Here is a 17,057-nt window from a genome sequence, read left to right as displayed (position 1 = left end):
ATGCTCTATCGTCTTAAGGTCTAAAAGTCGTTCTTCAGTGCGCCTTGTCGTCACAAATCTTTCTAATGGCTCCATTGGTTTTAAGCAGTGAAATCATTAAAATGACCTAGAGCGGCTTCTCAAACCAAGCTGACAGTTTCGGTGAAGGCCAACAGACGATGGTGTCATCATGTCTCATCGGTTATGAACACATTTAATCCACGCTACGGATGAGGTCGACAAAGACGTGTCTTAAAGTCTAAGAAGATTCATACCCAGTAGCATGTAGACTTCTACCCCAGCTAATGAATAAATGCATTTACTTTCTGCTCGAGGATGAAAGGCAGCGGCGTGATTCAGAACGGCGCTCTGACAGCAGGTTTTATATTCCCATTAGGTGCAGAAAGGGATATGGAACCCGCTGCCAGAGGTAATAGGTTTGATAATCCGTTGTCTGCGTGTGGAGACGGATTGAAGGACCGATGAGAACGATCCTTCATCGTCACATTCAACTGCTGACTTCTGTCCTAGAAGGAAAGCTGCTTCCCACACTCAAATCCTTGCAGCCAGTTTCTCTAAAATATTAAGCTGGACATACTTTTTTTTTTTAAAGAAAAATCCTGCTTAAAACACAAACTAATACAGAACAGGGTAAATGCAGCCGGACAGGGATAATTAATTCATCTCGTTGAAGACGAGACGACCGTAATCCCTCATCAAGTCACGGGTCAAGGATCTGCTGGAGCCTATCCCAGCTGGCTACAGGCAAGAGATGGGGTACACCCCAGATGACATGCCAACCCATTGCAGGACCACTTAGATAAATTAAAAAGGAACAAACCCCTGTCAAGGACAGTGTCATTCAAAACTTGAGCAATCAGGAAATGGTTTGCTAACCAAGCCCCAACAAAAGCTTGAAACTTTCATTGACTTTAAATAGGCCATTCTAGTTTTTTCAGTTTAATGCAGAAAAATGTGGTTTCACCTCAAAAATCCATACTGATATGCATCTGAATACATTCTGAAGGTTGACCAAGACAAGTCCATTTGATTCCATTGAGATCCATTTCAAAGCTTTTGAGACATCCTGACCAGAAAGCAGAATATTCTAAAGACGACATGAATGACTTTGTTAGAAGAAGAGTGTTTTGGCCTTTAATGCAGCAGGAAGCTGGTAATTCACTCCAGATATGTGAGGCATGCAGCAAAAACATTATGGTTGCACAAATCGTTCAGACGTTTACTGGGTGATCTGATGCCGTGGGTCGACGCTTACTGCTTTCTTAACTGTGCCACCATTTGGTTTAAATTACTGAGTCCTTTTCAAATGGTTCATTGATTAAAATTAAGCGAACCCGAGAGAGAATATTAATTCCTTTTCTGCGCCTGAAGGCGGCATCATCTAAACAGCTTAAACCGCCTTGTGGTACAAAGATTACCAACATGTCTGTCGTTGGAATGGCGGACGGCTCGATAACTATTGCTGCAGGCATTGGAGCATTGGAAAATCCAATATCAATTAATGTAGGATTGGGAGTTTGGCTTGACAAGGCAGTTAGCGGTCCTCCCTAGATGGCCAGACAGAGGTACTCAAGCTGTGGCCCAAGGGAATGGATGGATTAGCTGCAGCGCTAACAGTAGTCGCGTCTACTTTACTGCCTGTCCTCTCTCTCCCATCAACCTCTACCTCGCTCTATCGCTGTTTATCTACAGTTACCTCTGATTAAACTTTAACCCCGTCCTGGATTAGTTACTATTGGATTGAAACTGACCCATCGAGTACTTTTTCAGTCTATAAAGGCTTAGAAATCCATTAAAAAATCCATTTACTTTTAAAAATGCTTGGATATATGCTGCAAAAGGTTGGTTGACATTATATCCCAGTATCTCCCAGGCTGAAAAGTAACCACACACCTGCTTCTATCAGTCTGTGGGTAAATGTCTTCATTATATTGGTGCAGTGGACTTTTATAGTCTTTGTTTTATGGGTTTGTTGACTAGGAAATAAACGGTGTAATTCTTTCTAATTCTTTCTGAAACCAGCTCAGTTTTACTGGGATTACAGTTGTGTCCTCTTAGTCAATGTCGGCTGAGCTCCAGAAAGTATTAGGAACTGGGGATCAGTCCATGACCTTTGACCTGAGAATCAACTGAGGCTACCCTGTAAGAATCGTTTAACTGATATAAAGGAGAGGTAGAGGAAAAGGACCTCGACATGACGACGTCAGGCAGTGTTGCCACTAGTGCAGGCAAAGTAACGCACCTTCTGCTTTCTGATTGGACGAAAAAAACAAAAACCAGTGCGTCTGTGTGCATATCATCCTTCATTTCCTGTCCTTCCAGATGCATCCAAGGCAGACGTCCCGGAGGACTTCGACATCGACATGGAAGACCCCGAGACTGAAAAGGCAGCGGTCGCCATCCAGTCCCAGTTCAGGAAGTTCCAGAAGAAGAAGAACCGCGACGAGAAGTCCTAGTTAGCACCGTGCTGCTCTGCCACCGCGTGAAGAGATGGCACAGCAATGATGGTGTGACATTTGCATGTAAACAAATTCATACCTGTTGGGACTCCAGGGGTTGTGATGCAATTGGGGGATGGAATGCAATAGCCTGATTATCACAACATGTCTGTGAATTTCCATGATTCTCTTCTAGTTACTATTTATTTATTTTTGACTGCTGTATCGATAAATAAACCTGTCATATTTCTATCCTCCATATATCACGAAAAGTCTAGCTGGTGTATCTGTTAGAAAATTTTTTGTACTTTTTCCCAGACTCATACTCATACTATACACCCACATTTCCCAATACTTTTATTTTTGCAGGTAAATAAAACAAAAGCTAACATTAGGCGCTTTTTTTTTTTTTGGGAATCTGCACCTCCATCCTAACAGAATACTTCACCGAAAGGCATTTTTTTTCTTACCTGCATGATTATGTCAACCTGTATCAATGTGCATTGAATAAATAAAGACTCATGTGTGAAACTTGTGTAGTGTGCATGTAAATAAATACTGAAGGCAAATTAAGTCGCTGCTTAATGGCTGCAGAAGATCTAATATATTGTACCAGTCCCAGGAGCAGCAGGGGGACTTATATCTTGATGACGGCCTATAAATGGAGATCTCTTAATACTGCAGCTGAATATATTCCCTTCTCAACTTTATATCCTCCATGTAAAGCCAGGCTGACTGACAGATTCTCAGTGAGCTGTGCAGCTGCAGGCAGTTTAAACAACATTCACCTGTATAAATACTTTATATTTCAGTTTCAGGGTCGAGGGTTGCTGTTGCATCGTGGCTCACGCAATGATTTCCAAAGTCATTTTCATCCTTGAGTTCACAAGAAAAGTTTTGGTTAAAAACAAATGCCAGCATCTGATTCTAGTCTTAATCGCCCTGATGCTGCCATTCACTTGCTTTGACTCCTGCTCTGTGTCAGGAAATGAGATGCCAACATTTTGGCTGAGGCAGCTGTCGCAAACAAAGCTTTTAATGTGTCTCACAGAGCTGCTAATCATTATAATACGTAATGATCACACTCATCGTATGGCCTTTCTCATTAAAAATCAGCGCCGCAGCTGAAGAGTCAAGGCTACAAGGAGTAGCACAACAAAACGTACAGTAGCAACATTAGCATTTCATTTTCTACAGTTCACGTTTGATTAGATTTTCAGACCCTGATCCAATGGAAGCTACTAATCAACACATCATCTAGAAAATAAGTTATTTTTGTCCTCAATGACAGTAAGGAGTGTCGAGCTTTTCAGGAGTTTAAATTGTCAAGGGTTAAGAACGAGAGCACAAAGCTGAGCCACTGACCTGCATTATATCAGTGTCAGGGTTGACCTCTACCCCCGAGGGAATTGATCCTCGCATCAGATCAGCTTTGTAATCCTGAGAGAATTACACTGCACCTGATTCCATAAGACGCAGCCAGATGTTTTACAGTTCAGTCAAATGAAATCCATCCATTGTATGTTAATACTGTATACAACCGCACTGTAGGCAACGACGCCGCAACCTTTCCAGTGAAGGTCACCGCCTTGTGGACATAGAATTCCCTCTGCTGCTCCGTGTTTGTTTGCCAGGTTGTTATATTTTCCACCCTGATGACTCTCGAAAAGGATCCTGCCAGTCAACCAAAGGCCCACAGAGAAAAGAAATCATCCCAAGGTTCAGCCAGCGTCTTTCCTGTGTGACTATGAGGTAATAGAATTGAAATCGCATTATTAGCATATGGAAAATTTCTTGTTCCTCTAGCAGCGCTGCACCACTGACAGGTGCAAGTTTCCCACCTAGAAATAGAAGATAGATGTCCTTACTGCAAAGCTACACTGTTAGTATTTGGAGTATATCGAGAATAAAATGTATTATTGTCATTTTAAAACAAACTATGATGTAAAATAATAATGAAAGAACCTTTAACTTTTTCAGTATAATTAGTGATGGAGCCAAAGAGTTACAGAAAGAAATGTAGCATCCCTATGCTACATTTATCCATGTATGTAAACACATCAAAGAGGGCTAGAAGCTGTCTGATAAGAAGCTGTCTGACAAGCACAATCTGCAAAATAGAACAAGTTATGTCCCAAGTTAAAGACCCAATGGCAAACACGGAATGAAATTTAAGTAGACTTAAATGAATAAGGACATGTACATGGGACCTTGTAGGCCCCTGTGTTGGAAAAATCCCAGATCTGCCCCTGGATTCAGTTAAAATAATCACAAAAAGTTCATAAGGAAAAAAATTACAGGTCATTATTTTCATGACAAATTCTACACTGTAGAGTTCAGCTCATTGGATTATTTCTTACTGGAGGTGAAGATGTTTCCTTTGCATTGCTGTACAGTTACTTTAATCTATTTCCCTCTCACTGGTTATTGATAAATCTGCTTCATCAGTCCACAGACTGAGATTTCACCCACGACTGCATGAAACTGTTTATTTTATTATGAAAGACATTTCTTCAGACTGTGATTCTTTTCCACATCATGAAGGACGCCAGACACTTCCTGCGTCCTTCTTGTCTTATTTAATTTACTGGTTCAGTCGAAGGTAATTCTGCAGCGGTGTGGACCGCAGTCCCAGTAGATCGGGAGATGGATGATTCCTCTACGTTTGATTCATTAAAGTTACAGTAGGCATTAGTAGCCTGCCACACTCTCAGCAGCTTGAATCTGATCTAATCGCCGTGGGAGCACCGCTCATGAGGAAATACTGAACCAGCCCACTGTGTGTACAACCGGAGTTGGGTAAAATATCTTCCCTTCATCAAACACCGCGGGGAAAATTATTTCTATTACAGTTCTACAGCATATCCGCTCACAGCTGGTTGTAGTGTTCTCCAAATTTAATTTCTTATACTTTTTCCAATACATCTCCCAACAGATGAACCACTGATGATGGATTGGAGGAATATTTGTGTCTTGAGGCGCAGAACAAAGAAATAATTCTGCCGTCAGTCAAAAAGCTGATTAAAACTTATTTGCTTCCACGTAGACAGAAAGACAGACGGCCACCTGAGGAGTTTAAATGTTTCATCCAGGGCTTTGAACCGGTTCATGGAACGAAAATGAAAACCGGAAACTTTTGGTATTTTGGCTGGAACAAAAACAAAAACAGTCTGATTTTTAAAAATCAGACTGACTATTACGAGGTCAGGAGGTCAGGACCAACATGCAGAACACCAGGGGAGGAGTCCACATTCATAGCTAATCAACCAAAATTCCTACGACAGGTTTCAGATCAACAGGTAAGGAACAGAAAAACAGGGAAAATTCAGGAAACTAACAAAAGTCACAAGCAAAAATCCAGGAAACAATCAAAATCCCAAAAAGACCCCAGAAACCTGAAGAGTTGGTCACAATCTGGCAGCAAACTGAGATCTCAGCCGAGTTTAAGTAGGCGGAGCCTGATTGGAGGATGGGAAGCAGGTGGTTTTAGTGACGCAGGTGACCGCAATGAGTGGATTGAGTGGGGGCGAACTCAGGATACAAAGGACAGGAGGGAAAACTGGACCATCACAACTAACACATGAATAATCACAAAACAAAGTGCTTCTAAAAGCTGCTCTTGTCAGCGACACAGACACGAATCATTCAGGACGACACAATATATTAATACTGTTTCAGAATGAAATCTCATATTAATTATGACATATCTTTACTATCTTTACTATCAATAATTAACAATACGTATTAACATTTTACCATGTGATACATCAACATTTCCGATTACTGCCACAGTTCCAGCTGCAGTATAGACCTGTAATGTCCAGAGACTGAGTGGTATGGGGAATTATTTCAAGCCTATGTGTGCATATACTGTATAAATTGGCAGGAATTACATGATACATATGCAACATTATTTATCATCACAAGCCAAACGATTTTAATTACTAACAATGGAATAATCTAATGCTTTAAATACTGTTTTGGGATTAATAATAATCCTACAAATGACATTTTCATCAGAATGGATTTCTTGAGCTTCAGGGCAAAGGTAACACAGCTGATAACCGCTGACCCGTGGTTTAAACAAATTCAGGGGTGACAGTTGCTGCAGCCGCTCCAGTTCGTAATGAGCGAGCAGTGTAAGGTCTCTAAGCCTGCGGGACTGGCAGATGACATGGAGGGGGAGGAAATGACTGTCGCCGGGTTTGTGGCACAAAGATTTGAAGTTTTATGACATTAGGGTCAGTAGTTTTTGCATATCAAGGAAAATGCAGAATTAAATAGTCCTGATGCATCACTTTAGACAGATCTGCATTGAAATTTCCTTTTGAACCTGAGGAAATAATGGGTTAAAGCACAACTTTAGCTGCAACTGGGCTAAAAATCAACAATAAAGAAATTTTAGGGAATCAAAACCTGGTCTGCGGTTATAAATTAAGTTTCCTCACTTTCAGAAATGAGTAGACACATCTCCACTCCCTTTCAATCTACCCTATTTTTATTTTACCAGGGTAATAATCCATGTCATCTTCTCAAGATGGTTCCAGGACCATGTGACTGCAGATTGCCCCAAAGGCCTGCAGAGATAATAACAAACATAACACCCTTGGATAAAAAAATGCAATATCTGTATGATGCTGCAGTCGCTCTGACCACACAACACACTGCTGATGTTGCAGAAGGTGGTGTAGTTCATGCAAATAATTATTTGTAATAATGTCATGGAATATATTTAAATAATTTTCTGAAGGTACAGTCTATCATAGGAAATCTGTCAGAGACTGTGTGGCTATCCTAAAGGTTTCAGGATATAATTTGGAAATAAAGGCCCATTTTTACTCCATCGTTGGAATATAGACGGTTATGGACAGAACAGTTTCTTCTGTCTCAATACAAAGGTGGGACATGCTGGTTAAAATAAGTTTAGAAACAGTAAAACCTCATACATCAAACTGATCTTTATGTATTTACTTATTAAGATGGAGGGAGGGTAGATTTCTCGCAGTGATGTAGGCTAATACATGACTTGCAGATAGCACAAGTACAGAGTTTAAAATTAATGGTATCAAGAGTGATTCAAGCAGACAGGAAGTGCACACCCAGATCACTGAACAGACAGCAAGCTTCACTTTCAATCCATCACATGAAATGATGAATTATGACCCAGTAATCTGGAAGATTGATTTAGCTTGTCAGTTTAGCTGCTTTACTAAAAAGTAGACTGGATTTTGGTTTTGAGACATCACCCAAAGTTAAAACAGAGACGAACATTAGAAGTGCTAACAAAATGCTAGTCCATGTGATGCAGTTAATTTAACATGGTTGGTATCTCTCTATCCAGTTACAAGAATAACTAAAAAAGTTGAATATCAATCTATTAAACTATTTCAATGTGGTTTTTTTTGACATGACCTCTGACATTTAATAGTCACTTAAGCTCATCAGAAAAGCTTTTTGAACACACATGATGTATTTTGCTTTTATCGTACAATAATTACATTTTGTGTGAAATTATTGAGATTATATCAACAGATGACTTGTTGACGACTTGTTGATTTTTCTGTGTTAAACATAAAGCAGGATGCTTTATGTTTAAAGTGCCATAACCATCACAGCCAGTGTAATGCAAAGGTTTTATTTCAATATATACACATATATAATGAACTTCTATTTGATATGAATTAGCTAAACAACAGGTGAGGCGGTGTAGCAACCAGTTGAACGTCTCACAAAAGAAACTGAAGGGAAACCATTTTCTTGTGAGGAGCAAGCCGTGTCCTTCACTGCGGACCAGAGGGCGAGCGAGCATCTGGATCAATAGCGCAACCTGAGAGAGAGAGAGAGAGAGAGAGAGAGAGAGAGAGAGAGAGAGAGAGAGAGAGAGACAGAGAGAGAGAGAGAGAGAGAGAGAGAGAGAGAGAGAGAGAGAGAGAGAGAGAGAGAGAGAGAGGAGAGAGAGAGAGAGAGAGAGAGAGAGAGAGAGAAGAGAGAGAGAGGAGAGAGAGAGAGAGAGAGAGAGAGAGAGAGAGAGAGAGAGAGAGAGAGAGAGAGAGAGAGAGAGAGAGAGAGAGAGAGAGAGAGAGAGAGAGAGAGAGAGAGAGAGAGAGAGAGAGAGAGAGAGACAGGAGCGAGGTCAAAACCCAGCAGAGAACACTAATAATGGCCGTGGAGGAGAGCCAGTGTGTGTTTTTGTGGGCCTGCAGAGAGAAGCGAGGCAGCGGCTGATTTAGAGTGTGTTGTGTGAACACAGATGAAAGTCCTTCCGTTTCACCCCCTCTAATTTAACCCCCTGTCTCCTGTCAATTCTTCAGGCGCCTCATTATACAACTCAGCTGGGAGGTTGCTGGTGTATTCCTGCCTCTGCTTGCTGACATTGAGTGTTATGCTATGGTGTCCTTGGTGGACAATTAAAAGAGAAATCCTAATAAAAATGTGTAATAGTTATATAGCAGGCGTAATTAGCAGTCATCCTATTCTAATGATTCCTGGAGGAACGTGAGAAAAAGGGGTCTTCAATTAGTAAAATACAGATAAAAAAATAAAAATGAGGATTTCTGTGGTGCAGGAAGCAGGTGTGTCTGTCTTTTTCCAGAATTGCTTCCATACTGTAAAGTTTGAGGTCAGTTTGGTTCTCAGTGTGTCAGATACACACCGGTGAGACAATCTGAACAAGTGTGTTAGATCATAAACACAACTCTTACTCACCGTGATCGGACTTCACCTCCAGCGTGAAACCAACAGCCTGGCTCTGATCTTTCTCTGAACTTCTCCGTGTTTTAGAAAGACTGGTGAAGAAAGAGTAGAAGATGTAAAATTGTGCCAGCCTGCTTTTTCAACCTATTGTAAATCAATTGTGTGATCGTTGCATCACCATTTATTCATGATGATTACAGCTGATGGATGCCGAACTTAAGTGAACAGAGTTGGAAAATAGGAGGGACTGTTACGAGCTACAAGTGTGTATATACATGGTGACAAAGATCACAGGTAAACAGCTGAAATATGAATAAATAAATGAAACAGATGAAATTATGATACTCCATTCAGTGTTAAAGTTTGCTTCTTTGCCAGGAACTAATGTCATCACACATGAAGGATGGATTAAACTTTACAAATGGTTTTGATATTGAAACCTCCTCTTCCCTATATTTCCCCCCTTGGACCAGGGAGTCTGGTGGGAGGCAGTAATAACACCCCGCACCCAGGAGGGGAGTCACCCACTAACAATTAATCCAACCGCCCTGTAATAAATGAGGACGACTACATTATGAAGTATTTCTGTGTCAGCAGGAGCATCATCTATCTTCATTACACCACCTCACACCAGTGAGGAGGCCACAAGTTTAAAGGAATGGAAATACTCCCATTAAATCACACAATGGTGGGTTTTTGTTGGGAATCATTGTTATCTATGAGACCCAGTGGGAGGAGCTGTGTGTGTGTGTGTGTGTGTGTGTGTGTGTGTGTGTGTGTGTGTGTGTGTGTGTGTGTGTGTGTGTGTGTGTGTGTGTGTGTGTGTGTGTTGTATAGGAGTCCTGATCTGATCTTCAGTCTCTAGGATCTCAATACCTTAACGAGAAAAATTGGCACAACATTTTTGCTAATTTTTCTCGCACCTCATGTCATTGAGGTACAAAGATTCTTTCTAATTAGTGAGTAAATTTTTTAGAACTGTGCTGCCAATGCTTGACCAAACCTGGATACACACATTTTTTATGGCAACTTAATCTCTCGCTTGGCTCTGCTGTAGACCGTATGATGATGATATTTCTTCAATGAAGTTCTTCATGAGAAATGACATCATCATGCCCGGCCAATCAGAAGCAGAGCAGGCTCAGGTCATGGTATCGCCAGAGTGGGATTCTTACGTCTGCTTTATGAAGTGTCAAATGTCACTAGTTCATAGCTGTGTCAGGTTTTCCAGATGGATCAGCAGTTTTGAGGAACTATTAATATTTTTAATTTTCTGGTTAGCAGCATAAATCCTGCTCTGTTCCTGTAGATGCCTCTACAGGTTATTACAGAGAATGTGTGCCTATCTAACTGTGCCTCTTCCTGCCTCTGCTGTACGATCCACACTCTTGCACTCCATGGGATCGTCGTGACAGCACAAACCTGATCTCAGCTGTAATGTCAGCTCTGGCATGAATTATTCATCCGTTCAGGGCGACATGCTCTTGAAATGGCAGCGACACGCTGGAGCAGACTGTCAGCTGCCCTCCTTCCCCTCTCCAGGTTGTCACACACAGCTTTTGGTGGTGGACCGTCTCTCTTCACCTGCTCCAGCTCCACAAGCTTCATTCCTTGGAGGCAACAGATGGACTAATATCAGAGGACGGTGACTGGACAGTGCCATCTGTTGATCAAAGCCGAGTCAAAGCACAAAAACACAAATCTGTGTTTTCTTTTTTTGGATCTTGCTGTTTCTCCTCTTTGGTTTTGGATGGATGTTGGAAGCAGCTGAGAAAGATGGAGAAATTGCCTCTAACAAAACTGCTTTTTAATTATTCAATTAAAAAACATAGTGTATTAATAATATTACATTTAGATGCTCTACGTTGTATAAGAATTTACATCTAATTTATATTATAACCAGGTGAAATTAGGACTTTTATTCTGCTGCATTTTCCACAATTAACTTGATGTCATCTTTCACTCAAGGCTTCATTATAATTCTGGTTTGAATTAATGCTGATGACATCATCAGGTCCAGACAGCATGATCCAGTGGTTGTTCAGGCCTGGAAGCACAGGTAGTACTCCTGATCATTTAAACTGACATTGATCAATGAAGCAATACTTCAGCTGAACTTAAAGAAGTCTGTCACAAATTAAAAACACCTGAGATCATTAATCAGACATCAAGATAGACGATCAATAACTGTCTGCCAGGTCATACTAAAGGGAGCTTTGTGACTACTAGCACTAATGGGTGAAACTTTAGTTATTGATTCGATCAATCATGTTTTGTTAAATGTACACGTACAAGCTGGCGGTAAAATAAAATAAGGGGAAACTATTAGTTGATGGAAAACAAAAGAGAAAACATTCTGAGAGGAAAAAGTTTGCAAGTTATTGCAAAATCCCAAAACACTAAAAATTAATCATCACTCTTTCCCAAATAAATCAAATATGAAATCTGAGGGAGCAGGATTTATAATATGTAATATAATATATTCTTTGACACTTTTCCTTTCGAAACGGTTTTACCCTTGAGGTCTCCAAAAAGTATTCCTGAGATTTAATAACCTGAGAGGGGAAACACTCATATACCGTCTGCGCACCCCATTTAAGCCGTGCAGATATTGCTTTTATTTCCAGTGGACGAAGACAAAAAAAGCACTGAAATTTATCTTATATTGCTGAAAAATATGGAAGTTCACCTGAGCACCTGAGCACATTCGATGACATTTGATGTTATCTAAATGCTGCTTTTCACTAAATTATAAGACACTAAATTATAACACAAGAATGACGGCAAAACCACAAAGATAAGAAGAAAGAGAAGAAAACTTCAAAGGATGAATCCAAGTCAGCTGTGTGCAAACATGACTAAGGACTTTATTAACCAAATCATTTTCCCCATAATATCCACAAATAAAAGTGATCTCTTTATATATATTCACATTGTATAATTTCATAGTGTGACAAAAAAATTATCTTTTTTTTTTTTTTTTTTGGATTTCCAGCCATTCCTATAATTGTCATTTGATCAGTCGCCATGCAGTCATCAGAAAGGTTGAAAAACATTATGATTGGTCAGCATTGGCGGTCGTGTCCGGTGTCGCTCTTCTATAACCCCCTATTGGCTCTTCATGGTGCTAAAAGCCCCCCTCACTTACCCAATCACAGATTTCATCACACTACCACAATAAACTGAAATATTTTTTTTTTAAAAAAAGCAACATTCTCCAGCAGAGAGCTCCAATACTCCTTTTACTTTCTTTTTTTGTAGATATTTTATGTTTTTATATAATAATATTAATAATAGCAATAATAATAATAATAATAATAATGAATATAATTGTCCTCGATATAAATTTTATACTATTTTTTTCTCTTTCTCAAATTTTAAATAAATCATTTTGGCAATCCTCATATGTCGTCACTTTAGAATAAAAGAATACTCGAGTAGAAAATAAAGACTGTGAGAAAAATCAGAATGAAAAGTGTGAAAGCAACAGAGAAGAAGAGCGAGGGAGGGGGTAAGGGGGGGGTTAAGAGAGGGAAAAGAGTGAAAGAAAGAAAGACAGACTGAAAGAAAAGCATCCACTGGGGACGCACGTCAGAAACGGCTCTATATACAACAATTTCTGTTGTGGAAATCTGTGTGCCTGTCGTCTGTCTCTTGTCCGTCCTCCTCCAGCGTGTCTGCGGCGGCCCTGCGGTCAGACGCAGGCCGGTGTGTGTCCCAGTGTTATACCAGAGTGTAGGACTTGGCATAGGGGTTGTTGCTCTGTTTCAGGTGTCCTCTGGAGTCCAGCAGTGACTCCTGGGAAGTGCTGAGCTTGGCAGCCTGTGCTTGGGCTAGGTCTCCTGAGGAGGAAGCCTCGGCCCGGACCTCGCCCCGGGCCTCCCCTCTCTCTCGGACATCCCTGTGGGGGAGGGTGGAGGCAGTTCCCGGCTGCCATTGCTGCACCTCCCTAGGTGAAGGTACTTCCATGGGGGTGGGCTCCATCGGAGGTGGCCTCTTCAGGGTACGGCTTCTCTGGGGCTCCAGGCAGGTCTGGCCCATCGCTCCCCCTCCACCTCCTCTTGTTTCCCCCGTAGCACCGGCACCCACTCCGCTCGCTCCCGCTCCTCCTCCACCGCCGCCTCCTCCTCCTCCCCCTCCACTGCTGCTGCTGCCACTACTGCTGCTGACTCCCCCACCTCGAGCTGAAAGCGGCACGCCACGGTTCAACAGGAAGTCCATACGGAGGTAAGGAGGCAGGTGGACCAGCTCTCCTCCTGGGAGGTGAAACGGATGGGAGACAATCCATTAAAGCATTGACTGATGTGAAATTGATACAAATGATTTGCAGGTATTGAACATCCTTTTTCTTGATTTAAAACATGAGAACTTATTCAGTACAGAACCCCAACATGAGTCACTGTCATTACTGATATAAGTCAAGAGAAACGCAGAGCGGCTCGTCTCTGATTCGCTCCTCACCCCCAGGATCCATTCCTACTATTCCATCCTCCGTGTTTAAATGAACTGCACAGAGATTTGAAAATCCATATTTAACTTGCATTCACCCCACATTTACTCACCTTAGGCCCATAACCATCAATTTAATGCCATACCCATTTTCACCAAGTGTGAGTCTATTCGATTTTTACAGCTGCCACGGTTTGAAATGTGCAGAACATAATGTGATGGGGACATTACAGCGTTATCTCCGCTATCACTGTTGGGGACTGATGCAATTATTATTGAGTTATATTTTCTCGCTGTGATGACGTTGAAGGATGGACCGTGTCGAGGCGACGCATAATTTATATACAGCACCGATATAAACCAAAAATCAAACTCCTCCTCTGTCCTTTCGTGGTGAAGAATAGTATTTTTAGGAGAAACAATAACATAGAAATAAAAAAATATTTTTCATATTTTACATTTTTTTCTCAATAAGTGTTTATAGGGAGTATTAGTTAAGTGGAAAACAAAGATAAAGACGACAATGACTTCATTCTGATGAATCTTTATGATGAGCCTTTGCTTTGGGTGGATCTGGAGGTGATCCAAACATTGGTGTTAGGTACTTTCTAATCATTTCTAATCACTGTTTGTACTCTACATGCACCAACACAAGGTCAGAGTACAAGCTGTCATTCCCCTGTAGACAAGGTCATCTCTGCAGGATCTAAATTGCAACTTTTTGAAAGATTTACTGGCAAAATACATAATTTACTGTGTTTTATAATAAGACTTATTAGTGTCAGTAAAGATTATGAATGGGCAGGAGTGGTAATTGAATTAAATATAGATTAAAGTGTTTCTGCGGGAAGCTCATTTGAAATGTAGCTTGAAAATTCATCAGCCCATTAGTTGCAGATCGTATATAATGGGACGGTGACCCAATGAATCCAGCAGTAAGAGCATTAATATCTACAGCAGGAGGCAGGAACATGACGAGACAGCGGTGAAGGAGAGGGCAACCTTCTGCCTTTGACCTTTGTGATGGACAGGTGGGGTCATGTCAGGTTGGGCTGATGTAGAAGAGACGTGGAGTTCAGACGGTTCATCAGCAGTCAATCAATCTGGCTTTTGCTTCAGAGGCAGGTTTGAAAAGTGCTTGATGGATAAAAGTACGTGTCTACGTACATTAATACTGGTGTTTCATGGTCCTGGTGAGACAGCCACAGGGCTCTCACCTCTGCAAGTCTTTCAACTTCTTCTTTCAGTTTTTGCATCCTTTAACTGGTTGAGTCGAACCGCTTCAAAGAGCAAAGAGCTTGACAAGATTCTCATGACTTTAACTTTCCCCTGAAGTAACCCACACCGCAGTCTGGCACTCGGTAATGCCTGAACGGCTAAGAGTCCAGTATTATTCTGAGTGGCCTCTGCTGTAGGGCTAAAGTGCCACTTTGTCAGAGCAACAATAGCCCCAGACGAGGTTGATGGCTCGCCTTCAGTTGCCCTCCCTCCCTGGTGAACTGGTGATATGAGCCGCCCAGCAGTCAATGAAGCCTGAAACTCAAGACGCTGACCTGATACCTCCAGCTATTATCTGGTCCATCTGAGGATCCGGTGGACCGTCCTGCGCGTAACGTAAACACTGGTTCTAATTTTTTGGACTGGCTCCATTCAACACGCTAATTATCACAGCCGTCAACCGCAGATGGGGGGGGGGGGTGATTGATGAGCTGCGTACACGTGTCAGAGGGAGGGGGGGTCTGAACGAATGCCTGTGCTTCTCTGTGTGTGGTCAGGCGAGTCGTAATCGATCTACGGGACTGCTCACAGGAGGACGGGTTCAGGTAAGGTAGGACGGCGAGAAAAGAGAGATCATCAGATACAGTGAAAGGGGTTTAAAAGCCAACTTTGCTCACACAAAGAAGTTCTCTCTTTTCTTAAAATAAAAGTCACGCCTGAGGCGCAGGAGCTCAACATCCTTGTTCGTTAAAAGATCGCTTCATGTGTCCTGTCTTCCAACGTTGGAGCTGCTCCTGCAGGAGGCTTAGATATAAAAATGTCAGTTCCCTCTGGAGTCTAACCTGCTGTTCAATGATTTAATGAAACTAGATTTCATGTTGCAGCAGTCTGAAGGTTAACACTCCGGGATTGAAAGCTGATCAAAGATGGTGCCGTTCAATATCTTCAGGAGAAAACACAAGGTCAAAAGAATTGGTCCTTCCTTACCGGGTCTGTGCGCCTTCGGCACGGCCATGTTCATGACCCGACTGACATCCTGAGGTTTGGGTGGCGAGGCGGTGAAGCGGCAGATGCCCGATTCGGACGGCGTGCTGGAGGTCAGGCTGTCGGTGTAATCGTTGGTCCCTGCCGTCATCTGCTCGGAGGAGGTGTCGGAGATGAAGCACTCGGTGATGGTGAATTTGGCATGGCGGAGCTGCTCCTCCATCTTGGCGTGCTCGTAGGCTCTGGCCAGCTCCTCGTAGGTGGAGGAGGCGCTCTCGGTGGATACCATGCTGCTCCGAGCGCGGTCTGATAAAAAAACATATAAAGATTGTGAATAGAAGCACTAAAGGTTTGGGATGGATGGTCAAACTTCACTCAGACTTCCTCTACCGGTGTCCTGTGAGGGGCTGACGCTGTAGCTGTCGCTCTCCTTGTCCACAGATCCGGTGGCGCGTGGCGTGGGGAGTCTCCAGTCGGTGGTCAGGGTGTGCGAGGAGCTGGTCGGGTGCGGCCGGTTCAGGGTCCACTGGCTGGCGTAGCGGCTCCGAGCCGCGGCAGGACCGGCTTTGGCAGTGCGTCTGGCAGTGGGATCTGGTTAAGACAACATAATAAATCCGGTGAGACTCCACCGCCAATTTTGTGGTGATAAAAGTTCCAGATTGGTGAAATTTGGATGTAAAGTGCGTCCTCGCGCACTCACGCATCAACGCTCGCGACTTCACCTCATCGCGGATTTTTGGTCGGCAGTCACGTGATACCGTACGCGCATTCTATTGGCTGAGGGTATCCGGATGTGCACTCGGTTCTGTGAGTCTCGGACTTACGTGAGACACAAAAGTGCTTTAAACAGTTGATAAGAGTGTGGGAAAAGGTAATACAGATACAAGGTGGTTTAATATCAGCATGGGGAGGGTTCATAAACGTTTAAATTACCGTTAATAATAAGATAAGTAGTTTGTCGCTCTATTGCGGAATTTGTTAATCGTGTGCGGGTCGTTAACCACGAGGAACGACGGCACACTGTATTCGTTGCTTTAAATTGCCGTAAATAATAAGTGATAATAATAGTGTGATCTCATTGGGTACAAATACACAACTGAATAACACAATAAAACTTTGTTCCATTTGTGGGATCAAACACCATGATTCAAGCCCTAATGGACAACTTGTACCCCCAGCACTGGGGTTAAAGGTCAATGAACGCAAACTGTAAGAAAAGGTCCATTTTTGTCCTGCAGCCGACCCCCTCAGTGACGACCAAACGTCCCCGTCCCA

The 17,057-nt window shown here is 42.3% G+C and overlaps 1 protein-coding gene across 3 annotated transcripts in view; it reads right to left on the bottom strand.

Annotated features, from left to right (window-relative positions):
• Window positions 1-12,506: 12,506 nt before the first annotated feature.
• The window catches only part of dscamb (Down syndrome cell adhesion molecule b), a 90,000-nt gene continuing 85,449 nt past the window's right edge, over window positions 12,507-17,057 (bottom strand). For all 3 annotated transcript variants that reach the window (XM_068316952.1, XM_068316953.1, XM_068316954.1), the window contains 3 exons: window positions 16,173-16,373; window positions 15,786-16,088; window positions 12,507-13,387 (listed from right to left, as the gene is read on the bottom strand). In XM_068316952.1, coding sequence (XP_068173053.1) covers window positions 12,855-13,387; window positions 15,786-16,088; window positions 16,173-16,373 — 1,037 coding nt within the window. In that variant the 3' untranslated portion in view covers window positions 12,507-12,854. The remainder of the gene's footprint in view (window positions 13,388-15,785; window positions 16,089-16,172; window positions 16,374-17,057) is intronic.

This window comes from Antennarius striatus, chromosome 6 (assembly GCF_040054535.1).
Source record: "Antennarius striatus isolate MH-2024 chromosome 6, ASM4005453v1, whole genome shotgun sequence".
Lineage (NCBI taxonomy): Eukaryota > Metazoa > Chordata > Actinopteri > Lophiiformes > Antennariidae > Antennarius > Antennarius striatus.
This window is presented reverse-complemented; position numbering and strand designations above follow the sequence as displayed.